Consider the following 16,107-nt stretch of genomic DNA (forward strand, 5'->3'; position numbering starts at 1 on the left):
TTCAACATGGCCAAAAAATTACTCATCCAAATAAACCGCTGTGTCCAAGTTTAATCACAGTTCATAAAGTTACTTGACGTGACATCTAGGATGTCTCGATCAGTGACCTGGAAACATCGTCATACAGATTTTGAGGACATTCACTGGCATTTCTGTCTTAAGTGCACCTCTGAAGTTTTCTTTTGATCTGATTCATAGAGAGGAAAGAGCCTGCCCTCCAGGGACCTGCTTCCACTTTCTTCACTAATCTTGTTTGGTTGATTACACGGAAGTCAAGCGCTTCGTGCAAAGTGCTAATTAGTCCTGAAGTAAACAGCACCCTCAGTTTCTTTCTGCTCCCCACTATATAACTAGAATCTCCAAACATTTGGATTGTTAAAGAACAGAGAAAATAACCTTGATTCAGAGGTTTGCAATTTAAATTATCTTGTTCACCTTTATCAACCTTGGTATGGCAGTATGAAAGTAAACAAACCAACACGCAATCTGCAGGGACCTTTTTACTCTTTCTTTTTATTCACCTGACTGAATTGTTATGTATAAAATACAAGATAAAACCTAAAAACATGAGAAAAGAATCAAATGTATTGAAATGAAAATGTGTGCTCTTGAAATTTTGAAGTCCTATTTTACAGCATGACCTTTTCCCAACTAGTATTTCAGTCATCACACACATTGATCATGATAAGTACAATTCAATAAGTTAAAGTTCCATATTAAATGTCAAGAAGGCACTTTGTAAGAGCTATTCAATCAATTAATGACTTCCATTTGATTAATATAGCGAGATTCCTTGCTGTAGTAGCTTTACATTTAGTTCCCATGAAAACAGTACATATACAATAGAACAGGAGAACATAAGGATTATACAGTATGGTACTCTAAGCTATAGTAAAGACACACATATTTTTCTCTTCAAAAACAAGATAAGAAAACTGATACCACTCCAATGTCTATACACTAAATATGAAGCTGCAGTCAACAGCTTAGCATTAATGAAACAGCCTGGCTCTGCCCACAGGTAACAAAATTACCCAAAAGGCACCTCTAACGTGATATATCTTGGATGTTTTTTACGTGACTCATTGTAGTTTTTTAGGAGGGCTGTATGGATGTACTGACACCAGTGACTTCCTGGGGATGCTACTTGTTGCCTGGCCAACCAGTAAACAGGAAGAGTCCAGGAAGTCACTACATCTGAAATACACAAGAAATAGTGTGGCACATAATAATCCCCCATAAAACCTTTATATGTAAAGTGTTCTGTAACCTTTGGACTACACCTGGCCAGTATGAATTTTCGTGGACTGATGTCGAAGATTTCAATTCTTATGACAAAGAAATGTAACTGAGCCATGATATTTTATGGTTTAACCATAAACTTTATCACAAAAAAACACAAATTGAAATAAAAATACATAAAATGTATTCTATATAAGTGCACATCTTTTCAGCATTGTTGTTTTATCTGTATAAATAACCTTTCATATCAGCGAATATAAATGTTGATATCAATTTGTCAGTGAAAGGCTCATATCGACTGATTTTTGTCAGCTGACCTATATATTGGCCGGGCCCCATTTTGGACAGAGTAAGGCTAGCTGCTTTCTGTTTCCAGTCTGTGAAGCTAAGGTATGAGGCTCCTGGTGGTGTAGCTTCATATAGACATGAGAATGAAACCACTAGTCTCATCTACCTCTCTCTGCAAGGAGTGTAAAAATGTAAAACTATTCCTTTACAGTCATTAGATAAAGAAATGTCTGAAGGTGGTACACAATATGAAAATTGGCAGCAACAGAGAATGTACACCAGTGTATGGATGTGATGTGCTGTCAGTGTTCATTATAAAACAGCTAAGGCAAAGGAATATGTGCAGGACGCTGTATTCTACCTGTGTAGAACTGCTCCCTGCCCCTTCACTACAGGAGTGCCCACAGTGCTGACAGGCTGCAAACCATGAAATCCATCACTCAAAGACTCCGACTATTATGATGAGTAAAAATAGGAAACCTCCAGCCACACACGTGGCAAGGCAGAGACGTTTCTGTCAAAAGGAGAAGAAAAGATGAGTCGAAAAAGGTATTTAAAAAGCCTTTATATCAGTCAACGGCTAAGAGACATGAATTGATTCATGGGTATGGATGGACAGATGAATGCTAGGTTTGAGGAATGGAAGTTGTGCAAGTGGCAGTGTCGTTACCTCACACAGGACTCATACAGGACGTTTGGTTAGTCCAACAGACAGGCCAACAATTAGTGCAATGACAGCAAGCAGGATCAACAGAGCAAAGGCAAGGATGATGCATTTCTGTCAATTGAAGAAGAGGTGGTTATTTGACCTTCAACTAAAAACGAAGGTACCATGAAAAAGGCTACAAAGTGTTCATACATGACTTGGACATCTTGTATAGCACAGATTTACAGATATTTTTATTCAAGACGTAATTTAGAAGGACCACATACCCTCCGGGATTTTTTCTGGTATCGCACTGCTTTTTTGGTCTCTTCCTTTGCACGGAGAATGTATTCGGCTGCGTTGGAGACGTTCTTCTCAATGTTGTCAACCATTTCCCCCTGTAAATGAGATGATCAGAAAGTTTTTGTATTTTGTGTCTACCAAATTTATTGGGTTTTGTGTTGGTACTGGTGGTACCAAGACAATGTTCCAGACATTTTCCTGTGGTAATGAAGGTTTCTAACACGGACAATCTCCTGCTGCTTTCTTCATATGTGAGAGACAAACTTTATTGTCCACTCCCAATTTTCTGGACATTTTCCAGGGACTCCTGTTACCTGAGTTTCTACCAGCATTGCCATGTCCATGAACATGGCATGGAGCTCTCTGATGCTCGACTCCAGACGAATGATGTCTTGGTGTCGAGACTCTATCTCGTTCACGGCCTGACGCGTGATCTGGGAATCAGAAATGATCTGAGGAAGAGAGAAACAAAGTCAAATAATTTATCCAAAAGTAAACTGTTATACATGTGTGGAGGAATGAAAAAGGTGTTGAATCTCACTACCCCACCCCAGATAATTTGATTCTTCACCACCACTAGATGGCAGTAACAGCCATTATTTCTGCAATAGAACTTACATCAGATGTAAAGATGGATGGATTTCCACTTTCTAACATGTTCTCCAGCTCCTCATTAGTGGTCACTCTTCCAGCTAAACAATAAAATAAGAAATCATTATTTGATTAATTCCTCTTTCCTTTGCAAAAGCACATTTTTAAATTGATCACAGCCAACTATGAGTACTTAAAATATTATACTTAAAATCAAATGTTAATGTTAAACATGGAGGAAAATATAAAATAAAATCATGTTATTTTTCATCAATGGAAAAAAAGTACAAGCATTAATAACAATCAGAAGATAAGAAATGTCTGCACACCAGTTGATGCTCCAACTTTTTTACTCTACCTCCTGGGTAGAAAACATTTTGGGTACAAGCCCTTCTTCCAAACATGCCCGAAACAGTACCTACCTGGTAGGTAAAATAAATTTGTTTGTGGGACATTTCCCATCTTCTGGTTTCCGTCACTCCTGTCCAACAACTAGTGTTTATCAAGTTTGGATGTGTGTGCTTTTGTATACTTTCTAAGTTACTAATAACAATACCAATGGGTCTGTCTGTCTTGTCTGATTAAGTTTCCCTATAAATAATAACAATATGTTGGTGAGCCAGGACTGAAACAGGACCTAAAACTGAAGCAGCAAAAAGAAATTCATCCATCATTCATTTTATTACTATTGTTTGACAAAAAAAACTCTACCAGAATTTCTCCCTATTTACTGCAGTGCTTTATAGTTACTCTCCAATTTTTTGCTTTGTATCGAAAAGAAGTGCCAGGGTACACTCTGCTAACAATGTGCAATATAAAATATAAATATTTTACAATGGGATGTGGTCATGGATGCAGTGGAAGACATGCAAATGCAATTGTGTCTCGTCATACAACTGTAGATGTTGGTCTTTCTCTCTTTTTAATATTCTGCTAAGAAGAACATTAAAACCTCAACCATGGAGTGTATCAGGGCTGTGTAATAATCTGGTTCCTAATGATAAAAGAAATAATAATCTCACATCAAAAGACGCTGCAGCCAGGCCACATTTAAAAATGAAGAGGCTGTCGTCCCCCCTGGCTCAGAGACATGATGTAGGCCAACAGAGAATAATTCACAGGGCTCAAGTAAAGCGTCTATAGAGAATAGGCTGCAGCCATTGTAGACGGCAGGGAGAGTGGACTGAGGTCTGTGTAAGATTAAAAGATTATTTATCAAACACACCCTGTTTTAATTAGAGACTTGTGATCTTGTGCTCATCATTCATGTAGCACACTTGAAAAACAATTAAAAAAACATGACTCTGGCATTTAATAGACAAATCTCCCAGTGTGGGGAGTGTTAGCACTAATGTAAACAACAAATATGTGGTACGGCACATCCTGATGTGTGTTTAATCCCAGGGTGATTCATTTGTCTGGCAGTGTTGGCAAGCTGCTGTGTATTAAGTTTGCTGTTTGAGGAGAAGAAGAGGCCTCATTGTAGCTCCACTGATTTATTAAACAAATTAAAATGTCATTTGTGATCCACCCGCAGGACATAGCTACAAACACAGGGCTGAGTTCAACACATTGGGATTTTATTCCAAATGTAAAATGATAATCAATGACCATCAATAGCAATATAACAAAAGTCCTATATCGATATAATGCTTATACATTGGGCAGCACAGTGAGAGGATATAAAGCACAACTGATCTATTTCAGATTTAAAACATGTTTTGCTGTTTACCAAGTGTTTAACATTCTCTGCTCATAAAGAAGAGATTAAACCATGCACAACCTTCACTCAGGAGCGAAAACCAGTCTAAAAAGAAATAATAAAGTGACATTTATCCTGACAATTATTCACATCTTGATATGATTTTTTGCTATATGGCCCAGTCATACATTCTGCCATGTAAAAGTAAGGTACACTAAGAATTAGGTTGAAGTGAGTCACTGCAAGATTTTTAATACATGCTAAGAAAACAATGTCCGCAATCTAAATCTCATTTCCACATTTATTAGATGACTATTAATTTAAATAATGTGATGTCTAATTGTAGTCAGCTCCTGCTGGTTCTGATTATTTATGGTTAAGGGGAATGCACTTGTGACTATGAGGTTATGAGGAACAAAGCAACCCCACACCCCTCGTAAAGAAACAGCTGCTAAAAAGCTATAAACAGAAAGCTTTCTTTTCCTGAAGCCATGCCTCCTGTTGTACAACACCCTCCCTGGAGAGACTGAGCTGTGTACAGGTGCTCGCTGTATGTCACACACCTTTCGCTATAGCTACTCCCCAGAGAGACGGATATTGGGACACAATAAAGCACAGCACTGTTACAGCTTGCCGGCAGACATCAAGGCCGACAGGTATCGCCTCTGACCACTGTGAATGAAAGTTGTAAGTCTGCGACAGCACGGGCCGCGGTTGGTGTGGCTGTGTCAAAGACAGGTGAAGTACTGTTACACAGGCCGCTGAGCCCTTTGCCCGTTGCCCGGGCAACGTAAACACAGTGAAGTATCGGGCTCTTCCACCTGCAGTGGAGAACTAGAGCCTCTCATTAATGCTGGCCGCAGGGACTGTGGGAGTCCTATTTTTTGCCTTTCACTATTGTCTCATGTTACTCATACACACATAATACAATGCACCTGATACACAATGTTTTTGCATTTGTTTGTCACCATCGTTTAGCACCAAGATGACCGAACAAACTATTAAAGAAATTGTGAGAAATATAAAGTTGTGTCAAATTCACTTAACACAAGTTAAAACTAATAATCTAATCCTATACTAATATATTTATAGTGTATGTTGTTGGTGGTAAATCTGTTTGACTAGATATAGTTTATGCTTCTACAGACACAAATACTGCTACTTTACACATCATGTTCTTGTTGTAATCCACATTCTGGCTTGAGAGGATGTAGTTTATATCTTTATATAATTTTCTAGTGCTTCATTGTATTTCTATTCTGTGATCAGTCCTAATACTCCTCATTTAAAAACTCACACGACATTTAAAGTCAGATGTTTTGATGTGATCAATTGTGACTTAAGCATTTTTAAATGAAAAACCTTGACATCTTGAAGAAATTTGAGAGAAATTATTTCCCTTCCTGCTGCTGGTGTGTTTATCAACAGTCAGGTTTGTGTCCAGAGAAGCAGGGGAGGAAACCGGTGTTGTCTGTTTCCTGGATCCTGTCCCATCAGCGCCTCAGGCTTTTATTTGTCACTCTTTTTATCTCTGGATTTACAAGTCTGGCACTCACAAATCTTTTACGTGTGACCACATCCAGGCCAAAGCTGCGTGTAAGGACTATTTCATGTCAGCACGACCAACTGATATCATTTATATTCCTGCTCAAGCATCAAAGAGTGTTGCCTGAAATTCATTATGGCCCATAATTTGTGGCCTCATGAAGGGCCAGTGGTCCCGTTATTTGTCACTCACTTATCTCCAGCTGTCTCTGGATCCGTCCTTTGCTTCTTTCCCGAAAGGACACTTGCGTCTCATTGTACTGGGTCATGACCTCCACAAACTTCCTGGACAGCACTGTGTGCTAGGAACAAGTGAAAACACAAGGACAGAGGGTGAGGCATTTGACGAATTCATTTGACTTGGTGATTTGTATTACCAATATATACATATATATATATTATATATCCACACAAGACATAATCTCTTTCTTCATGAATATTCATGTACTAATAAATGGGTGAAACAGATCAAATTTGGGAAGTAGTCAGTCATCAATATGTTTCCATACCTGTGTTTTCTGGATCCTGAAGTCAACAGAGGATCTGTTGGCTGCATCATCTTTGGGCATACTCTGCTCCATGGCTTCAGAGGGAGACAGTTATGATATAACATTACAGAATAGACCAGACCACATCAGATTTTGTATTGTGTTGTTAATGAATATAATCATAATAGTAACTTTATTTATATAGCACTTTTCAAAACTGCTGTTACAAAGTGCTTCATACAGAGGACAAATAAAAACATCAAAAGCAAGAAGCCGATATGAAAAGTGCTTCATTATGTTACGGTTCCGCTCACATTTTAATTTTGTTCGCACCACGTTGGCGTTCCCTTTGATATCGTTGGTCAGTGCATCCAGTTGATCCTTTGTTCCTTCTCACACACACACACACACACACACACACAGGAAACACATTGACTGTGAGAAAAAAAAGATGGCATCCAGGTAATCACTTGTGACCCTCCTGTAAATATTGGATTTACCGTGATTACATCTCGTAACTTGGCAACGGCCCAGTGGGAATATTGCAAAGATCACACAGCACAACCTTTGTGCGTCTTTACCTGTTGACCAGTACCACGTCATGGATCCCAAAACACTCGTATATGTTATATTTATAGTTTTTCAGGGTCCTCGGCTCACACACTGAAAATGGCCACATATGGTCCAGTCATAAAGCTTTAAATAATAATTTCATAGTTTAACGTTGAAACAGTTACTTTCAAGAGAGTGGAACATTAATAGTTGTTTTACAGATACCTACAAACATCTGTGCATGTTTAAATCACTGTATGTTTAAAACTCCTTCACAGAACAAGTCAATGCTCAGACCAAAATGGTTTGTCAGATTTTTTAGGGGGGGAAACATTGCGGTTTCCTTTCACAGGTTTCCTGGCAGCCAGTCAGTCATTTACAATGAGGAGGAACATGTAACAAAGGAAGTGAGACATTTGTTACATTTTCTCTCTAAGTCTCAAAAGCCAAAGCCTTGCCAAACACTTTTCAAGATAAATGAAGCCCTGAAATACAGCGCTGAAATCCAGATGCCCCTCTACCTCCATCCCATTGTGAGTGTTTTCTTTCTTCCTCTCAAAGACACACTTACTGTCATCAGGGTTGGGTGCAGTCAGGATCATGCTGTGGATCTTCCTCACCTCCTCCACTTGGTAGGCGATCTTATCAAGGAGTCCTCTGACTTCTTCAACCTAAGTGAAAACCAGAGGGACAACCACACTCTCAGTATTTTGGCTCATCCCACACACCCTGGAAGCCCCCTGTGATACCCACCCTCCTGAAGAAGCTCTCCATGAAGCCATCTCTGTCCACTGTGACTGCAACATCCTCCTCTGCTTGTGTGCTGCTCTGTGTGGACAGAAACCAAGGCAGGGTTATGTATCAGTCAGCGTCTATGAGTAAAGGAAGAGAGGACACTTACAGCAGTCAGCTCGGCCAGTCGATCCTTCATCCCAACGCTCAGCTCGTCCACAGGCCTGATTAGAGAAACACCCCGCCAGCCTCCATGTGTGACACTGAGCCTCCTCAGGTGAGCTGAGCAGCGTCACTGGGACGATGGAAATGGGAGAAGAGTGCGCACCAGGTGTGAAAGTCTGAATCCTGTCAACACTGATGGTCAAATATAGCTTTAAAAAATAAAAGCTCTACGAAAATAAGAATACAAATCCAAAGTCACTGTTCGTGGTCGGGTCACGTCACCGCAGGAGCTCAAATGATCCGTAACAGATCCACAACACCTCCTTCCCTGGGTAACGCCTTCTTTCACCACACCTCCCTCTCTCTCTCTCCCCCTCTCTCTCTCTCTCTCGGAGGAGAAACTACAGTCCATCGAAATCTCTATTGAATGTAATAATTAATTATTCATTATGATAAACAAACTGAATTGATGCAATCGTACTTAAAGATGTAAACTGCAGAAAAGAAGTGAAAGTTTTCATCGTCTCTCGTTTTTTTAATCACATAAAAAAAACACCGTTTTTTCATCAGATGGTTAAGTTGACTTTGATCGAACGCACCACTAAGCAGTCATATGAGAAGGTTCATTGAATAATAGATAAGCGTTATTGGTTGGCCACTGAAGTTTTGCCCATAAGGTGGCGCTGTTCACCATTTTATTCATGCAAGGTCACGTTGGGAGCCTGTGAAGAGCTGTTGATTCCCACCTGTGGGAGTCATCACTGGATTTCAAACACTGAAGATAAGTCTTAAGAGTTCTGACCTACATATCAGTTAACTACTCCTATCTAATATTTCTACTTGATTTACAGTATGTGGTATTTTAGCATTAATAATGATCATTCGTGTTTCTTTTTCTTGTTGGAAAAACTTCAAAAGTAGAAATTCATCTTTTAATATATCTGTGCGTCTCAGTGGTTTCTGGATCTGCCTATATTCAACAGCAGCAGCAACATTTGTTGTGTTTTCGGAGTGTTGTCGTGTTATTAAACCCAAACTAGTCACGAAACCGCGAGTCAATGCGCATCCTTTATCCAAACAATATCTGGATTGCGCTGCGCAGATCTTGAGCTTATTCATTCCCTGTTCAATCTCCAATTACGCACAAACAATGCCCTTTACGCACAGCTCTAACGCCCCACCTCACAAGATCCAAAAAAATGACATCACGCTTTGTATTTCCCACGTTCAGTCCAGCAGCTCTGCACGCCTCCACGGAGCCTCTCCACACTCCCTGCTCTTTCCAGATGCAGACACAGAAAGTCAAAGAAACAAGGACTAGTTCAAAGTGAGAGTAAAGAACACGGATAACAGTTTTCTGCGTGGAAGTGGAAGTTGGGTTTCACATTTTTATCATGAGAGGACACGCTCTTAAGTTTTTCTGCCAATTGCCAGAACTTTAAATTGATTCCTTTCATCTTGCTGGTTTTTTTATCTTTAAGTTTGGACAAATGGACTGACCAGAAGTTTTCACATCTTGGAATAATGAGTGACTCCTCCAGGATTCTTTTTTACATGGGGATTTAACTGTTGTTTTAGAAAAAAAACTGTAAATGGTACATTTGGAGGAAGCCATGGAATTTTATTTGCGATTCCACTTTTTTACAGTTTTTGTCTCATGTATTAAGGTAAGCTTATAAAAAAATATTTTGTTCCATTTTCTAATATAATCTGATCATCTGTTTTATACATATATATATAGCAGCTTTTATAAATACATTTAATTTCTTTACAGGTTTATGCTCAAGTGGTACAACCTGTGAAGCATCCAGGTAGTGATGATTTTTTGTATGTGCAGTGTCATTGCTTTTATTTCTCCATAGTGTATTAAACTGCCATTTAAATACAGTTGCATTATACAGCTGTAATGGACTAAAATATGCAGTGAACTTTTTTTCCTTTCTTGAAACTTCCAACCAGAGGGTTTTATTGATTTGTTTACTGCTAGTCTCATAAATCAGAAAAGTTGAATAAACAACTTATACATCTGTCATGTTCATTATGATCAATCTTTTAATCCACCCAAAATCCAAAGCGGTGTGCCAGGAAAATCGATTTGGAGTAATGAATCCAAGGCTGATTGGGGGGAAAAGCTCTTTCTGGATCCTTGTTTACCCGTGAACTCTCCGTCCAGGCCTGCAGGTGCTGGGCACGGCCTCACATTATTGGCCTCTCGATGCTGTGGACGGAATCCATGAGCTGTGGGACCAGATTGGAAAGAGACCAGGTTATGTTAACGGGAGTAACATAAGTATGTAAATACAGAAACAGTTTTAAGCTCTATGCACCACCTTTAAATGTCTTTGTCTGGATGCCCTCTGCATGGTCTCAAGCTGTTTTGCACCATCCACCTTTCAGCCTAAGCCATTATGCTTTTTAAATGTACTCAGGACTAATACAAGATTTATCACTGAAATTAAAGGATCAAATATCTGGTGTGTGAAGTAATGGATGTGCAGCCATTTTTTCAGTAAACCGGTTAGATCATGTTTTTAAAGAAATGTTGATGAGGGATCAGGTATAGACTTGAGCATGATGTGTGGAGTCCCTGAGTTTCCTTCGAGCGCTGCCACCGTGTGCTCAGCATCACTCTGTCTCATACCTGCACACCACGTCCCTCCTGTTGTCCTGCTTTCACTGTTCTCCTGTGTTTCCTGTTCTGTGTCTGTTTAGGTGTGAATCACTGTTGTCTCCCCGTTGTCTTTGTCCAGCTCTCAGAATCCACAACCACACTGTGCTCCCTTCCTCACATAACTCTTCCTATGTGTATACCAATGACTCTGCCTACACTAACATTTCTGCAACAGTAGGTGAGGATCCAATCACTTCCGCTCACTGAAATTCATTTCTGCAACACCCACTGCTCTCTGTTTGTCGTCCGTATGCACACACGGTTGAGTTGAGCATTTCATACTCTTGTCCTTGTTCAGTGTCTTGCATGTTCAGCGCAAGATAAAAAAATTCTTGTCTTTTAATTAAACCAGCATTTAGTCAAACGAGAATTGCAAAATACCAATTCGTTTAAGCAACTATTAATGCTTATGATGTTTTGTTATGAGATACTAAGGCAGATCAGTTGAAGAACAATTTATGATTGGTTTACTGTTAAGTGTCTTTTCATAGTTTTATTTGTTGAACAAGCAGATAAATAAACACATATTTTGGCACTGTAGTCAAACTTCTGGCTCCACATTTTCAAGCAAATTTATGACCCTGATTTGTGCTTTGCCGCAGACATTGTTGAAGGAATGGTTAACAAGGGCATCTTTCTGAATGGAGATAATGGCGGCACCTTTCTTCACTTTGGAAACTACCAGAACTCTTGCATCAGTGACCCTACTCTGTGCGGTCCTGAGGGTGAGTGCACTGTAGCTAATGCATACAATAATATTTCCAAACCATTTCAGTCTCTTGTCTCGATGGTTACAAATGATTTTCCATCATTCACCAGGGATTACCTTCTCCTTTTTTTGGAAAAACCATGAGGCCGAGTCCCGCTTTGCTGTCGCCTCTGGAGGGAAAGTTATATCTAACGGCTTCTCCGTCTTCACTAATCCCTTTGGAGGTTATGTGGAGTTTTACACTCGAGGCAACAACCACAGGTGGAAGGCCAACATCAGAGTCCCAGGTACTGTGACTCAGTCTGCCTTTGTATTACTTTTGATAGCCCAAAATACAAGGGCTATTTGTTATCAGTGTCTTTATTGAATTTGACCCAAAAGAAAGTCTGTCAGGACAGTTGTTTTAACAAGAAAAGAATATGTTTCATAAATATTTTTTGCTAAATCACAAAACCTAAGAAAACCATGTATTTGTAATGACGTGATCATTTCCCTCTTCAATTAGGTCGAGTTAGAAATGTGAAACATAATACAGGTCAGACTTTGACCAATACCTTGAGTTGGCTGAAAATGAAGTTTGCAGTCATCTGAGATTAAATGTTTTTTGGAAAAGTGTTTTGACAAAAGTGAATAAACCATATGAGACTTGACATGATGTGACTTAAACCGGTCAGTACTTTGCTCTCAAATGACTTCTGTCACCTTTGTTTTTGCAGCAGTTACTCAAGCTTGTGTTCATGGGGCGTCAATAATTCAATGTTGATGTGTTGAGTTAAAGAGGATTTAATGTCATCTGGTTCTCATAGAGTCGGAAATGTCCAACTTTGAGGACATACTGTCAAAATCTGCTAGTTCTCTCTTTGGTGTCTTACAAGAGGGAGGAAAAGCATGATGTGCCCTCTGACCATGTCTTCAGAATGTTACACCAGAGATAAAACTCTCGCCATAAAGAAATGAAAGAGAGGGTTGAGCTGTTTAAAAGGGGGGTGGTCTGTGGCACATGTGTTTTATATTCTGACCACAAATGAGATGTGTGCTGGTTGTTTTGCTCCCCTGGCAGACGTGATTTCAGACAGTGAATGTATTGTCTTTTGAGAATCTCCTTATTGTTTGTGTACCTCAGAGAAACGAGATGAAGAAAGTTCTCTTCTCTTTGTGGGTTAACGTTGACTGTAAAGAGATTTAAGGACCAGAGCAGTCTTCCTGAGCAGCCTCGAGTTTGACTCAGGATTTGTGGAGCATTTATCATAGAACAGCAAGGACAAATATAACATTTAGGATGAACAAGTTAATTCATTTATTAGTTGATTGAAATGAATCAGCAACTACTTTGATTAATGATTATTCATTTGAGCTATTTTAAACAAGCTACCATCAGATTAATCAAAATGACTTTGGTGATATACATGGACTTTCCATCTAGTGCCACCATCAGGGGAAACCATCAGCCTCAACTGTTTGTGTTTCGTGCTAACTGTGACTGCATAGTCCCACTCACTGAACTGAAACACAGCTGAATGGTGTATATCCGGATACTCATAAGTGTCCTCAATAAACATCAGAGATAAACTCTAGTTTTCAAACCTTTTTAACTCATTGACGGTTTGGAATTTACCTCGAATTTGCTGGGCATGATTCCTCTTCACTTTTTCACGGCCATAACATTCACTGGACCTATTTTGTAAAACAGCTCCCTCTGCACAAAGCATCATTCTCCATTATTTGTTTTCAGGGCCTTACTGGACCCACATTCTCTTCACATGGAAAAAGACGGACGGTCTGAAGGTCTACATCAACGGCACCTTCACTGCTGGCGACACAGCTGGCAACGTCTCGGCGAACTACGGCGACCCCTACCCTGACCTGGTCATCGGAACTGGCAATGACAGGGCGTATGGTCACTATTTAACAGGCGCTTTTGATGAGTTTGTCATCTGGGAAAGGGCCCTTTCACCCGACGATATTAAGCTCTACTACAACGCAGCGATAGGTAGGAAACCACAATCTACTGGAAAGTATTTCCTGTCATTCTAGGACATAGCATATCTATTATAATGCTTCCTCCCTCTTGACTCGTCACTGAGGAAATGGGGGTTAAAAAGCAATTTCCGTCCTTTTCCTTTTTACATTCCGTCCCCAGTGTTCATGCATAACAACAAGATATTAAACTGTACAAATATACACCTCCTCCTTGTCAAATGGCTCTTCTTGCACAAAACAGTTTTGTGACCTTGGACCCTATAAGTGCCATGGCTCGCATAGTTCTGCCTTATAAGTATTTACTGTATAAGAGCGCAGAGGCAGGTTGGGCTGCAGGGGGCAGATCATTTTGTTTCAAAGTGACAGCTTATAACACGTTCAAACAAAACCCCCACACTCCTGTCTGTTTTTGCTCTCTTGCTGTTGGCCTCCCATGGTCAGATGTGCAGTGCCATAAATGGACAAAAACATGTTGATATTTATGAGAACTCAAAGTTCATAGTTTGCTGTGTGATAATAATACCAAATTTCACAGTAGGTTCAAGGAAATGTTGAAAGCTGGATGAAATACATGCTTTGTACCAAACATACTGATTAGTGAGGGTGCATGCTGTCTCTCCCATTGTGCGTGGTGTTATATGAAAACTATTGCTGCCGGAGCTTCAACCGATCACAGTGTGTGAAACATAAAGTGCGCACTGCCTCGATTTCTTTTTCAAAGTCGTTACCAAAAGCAATATATTCCACAGACCATTACCAGACACAAAGAGCATGAGTGTTATGGTTACAGAAAAATATTTTTACCTCTCTAGAGCACTCATATAAAATGTTGCATTGGACCAAAGATGGGCAACAATGGTTCACACTGATACCGTATGTCCATATAGGGCCATTTTCTGGTAGCTACTTAGTGCCATTTTTTATTAAATGACAGCAAAGACATAAAATATACCTTACCCTTGTGCAGAAGCTGATGGCAGAATATTATGTATGACATAACATGGTATATCCTTGTAAACGTTAAGCTGCACAGGGAAAGTTCAGCTACATCACAGCAGCTGAGTCTGGTCAAGTTCAACACAAGTCCTAATAATAAAATGACAAAAAGGCAGCGTCTGTCTAAACTGGGAAACCTACCAGAGATAAAGAATGAATTACACTTACAGGTCACTAGTGAGGTTTCTGTCCTATTTTAATAAAACCTTGTTTATTGTCTTTTCTAGGTCAAGCCATTGTCTCTGCCACAACACCCAGATCCTCCAAGGAAGTCATTTCAACAACACCAACAGTTGTAAGTGTGTCAGCTGAGACAGCAAAGCACAGATACAAAAAAATGATGTTATACCACAATTGGTCCACAAATTTGTGAATGTAAGTTTTCTTTACAAATGCAGCATCCTCATACACATAGTACGACAAAATTGCAGACATGTTTTGGGCCAAAACTAAACACAAAATTCATCATGGAAGAGAGATGAAGGCTTTTGTTGAATCAGTAAAAACACAAACGTCTCGATTGTTTCATTTCGAAGATAGAAGAGTGAGGACAAGGGATACAAACAGAACACATGTGAATAGACTACTGTTTATTAAAGGGCTTGGGAGGGAGAACAGTAAAATGAATAAGAAAAGAAATAGAAAAAAGCAGAGTCAGCTGCTCAATACCTCAAAGAAAATGTCTCCCTGTAGGGCACTAGGCGAAACAAGAGCAGCACTAAATGACTTGTCCAAAGAGTATCCCCTGAACTCATCCGTCACCAAACATCCTGTGTATGTTGGAAAAAGTGCCTCCAGATAGTCGATTTCATTCGGTGCCTGATGTCTCACTCTGTCTTCCCAGAGAGCCACTGCAGTGAGTCCTCCTGTCATCAGTAGTCAGGGTGAGGAGGCCCAAAGCTCCCCGGATCCAGAGCCGATGCCAGTGTTGGGCTTCCTGACGGTGCTGCCCAACAGGACCATTCCTCACAACACTGCCAACAACCTCACGCAGGTCCTGGAGCGCAGTCGCACGCATATTTTACACTACAAAACCAGTTCACACAAAGTTGCAATGCTCAACTATCTGTATATGACGCAACAGTTCTGTGATTTCCACTTTCTTCCATCCAGGCTTTTCTCAAAAGTGTGGAAGAAGTGCTGTCCTCTCCTGGGCTGCCAGAGGTAAATGAGTTCACGCTGTTGTTGTGCAACGCTCACACATGACATAATGTAACATATGCAATTTGGTGAAGACTTTAATCCAAGGCACTTAAGAGATCTATGAGCTGGAGATTTTAACATATTTTCTGGCATATCTGGGGCCAGGAAAAATAGCAGTATTTGGCAGTGTGCCTGCCTGTACACATTTAATAAGACAGTACTGCTGACTGCAACACAATGCTGTGAATGTAAATGTGCAGCTTCCTGTACCGTGCACTTATCCTAGCCAAAATCTTCCAGCTCTCATATACAAACACATTATGGCCAGAAGAAAGACATTCTGAGCAAGTATGT

The 16,107-nt window shown here is 40.0% G+C and overlaps 2 protein-coding genes across 6 annotated transcripts in view; one reads left to right on the plus strand and one right to left on the minus strand.

The window, feature by feature from the left end:
• Window positions 1–494: 494 nt before the first annotated feature.
• On the minus strand, window positions 495–8,586 carry stx2b (syntaxin 2b). Of its 4 annotated transcripts, none has more exons than XM_020093698.2 (11): window positions 8,259–8,586; window positions 8,111–8,185; window positions 7,929–8,028; window positions 7,120–7,194; window positions 6,827–6,900; window positions 6,511–6,619; window positions 3,098–3,171; window positions 2,794–2,931; window positions 2,464–2,574; window positions 2,201–2,308; window positions 495–2,044 (listed from the first exon to the last, which is right to left on the minus strand). In XM_020093698.2, the coding sequence occupies exons 1-10, from the start codon at window positions 8,286–8,288 to the stop codon at window positions 2,213–2,215; spliced, it is 882 nt and encodes a 293-aa protein (XP_019949257.2). In that variant the 5' UTR covers window positions 8,289–8,586; the 3' UTR covers window positions 495–2,044; window positions 2,201–2,212. The 4 variants fall into 4 exon arrangements, with proteins under 4 accessions (XP_019949257.2, XP_069380230.1, XP_019949258.2 ...); XM_069524129.1 differs by having other exon boundaries at window positions 7,120–7,197; window positions 8,259–8,575; XM_020093699.2 differs by lacking the exon at window positions 2,201–2,308 and having other exon boundaries at window positions 8,259–8,580.
• Window positions 8,587–9,467: 881 nt separating this feature from the next.
• adgrd1 (adhesion G protein-coupled receptor D1) overlaps window positions 9,468–16,107 on the plus strand; it is a 29,658-nt gene continuing 23,018 nt past the window's right edge. Inside the window, exons 1-10 of one of the 2 annotated variants that reach the window (XM_020093630.2) lie at window positions 9,468–9,921; window positions 10,029–10,065; window positions 10,428–10,544; window positions 11,005–11,103; window positions 11,528–11,650; window positions 11,745–11,921; window positions 13,367–13,624; window positions 14,838–14,905; window positions 15,455–15,604; window positions 15,724–15,774. In XM_020093630.2, coding sequence (XP_019949189.2) covers window positions 9,847–9,921; window positions 10,029–10,065; window positions 10,428–10,544; window positions 11,005–11,103; window positions 11,528–11,650; window positions 11,745–11,921; window positions 13,367–13,624; window positions 14,838–14,905; window positions 15,455–15,604; window positions 15,724–15,774 — 1,155 coding nt within the window. In that variant the 5' untranslated portion in view covers window positions 9,468–9,846. The remainder of the gene's footprint in view (window positions 9,922–10,028; window positions 10,066–10,427; window positions 10,545–11,004; window positions 11,104–11,527; window positions 11,651–11,744; window positions 11,922–13,366; window positions 13,625–14,837; window positions 14,906–15,454; window positions 15,605–15,723; window positions 15,775–16,107) is intronic. The other variant, XM_020093631.2, reaches the window with a different exon arrangement.

This window comes from Paralichthys olivaceus, chromosome 4, assembly GCF_024713975.1.
Source record: "Paralichthys olivaceus isolate ysfri-2021 chromosome 4, ASM2471397v2, whole genome shotgun sequence".
Classification (NCBI taxonomy): Eukaryota; Metazoa; Chordata; class Actinopteri; order Pleuronectiformes; family Paralichthyidae; genus Paralichthys; species Paralichthys olivaceus.

What these genes read in the sequence shown, in the direction of transcription:
- stx2b (XM_069524129.1), bottom strand. Translation starts at nt 8,288, where the DNA reads ATGAAGGATCGACTGGCCGAGCTGACTGCT. An exon ending in TGCACCCAACCCTGATGACA is followed by an intron (nt 7,198 to 7,928) that starts GTAAGTGTGTCT and finishes TGTGTGTGTGAG; the next exon opens with AAGGAACAAAGGATCAACTG. An exon ending in ACCAGAAAAAATCCCGGAGG is followed by an intron (nt 2,309 to 2,463) that starts GTATGTGGTCCT and finishes TTCAATTGACAG; the next exon opens with AAATGCATCATCCTTGCCTT.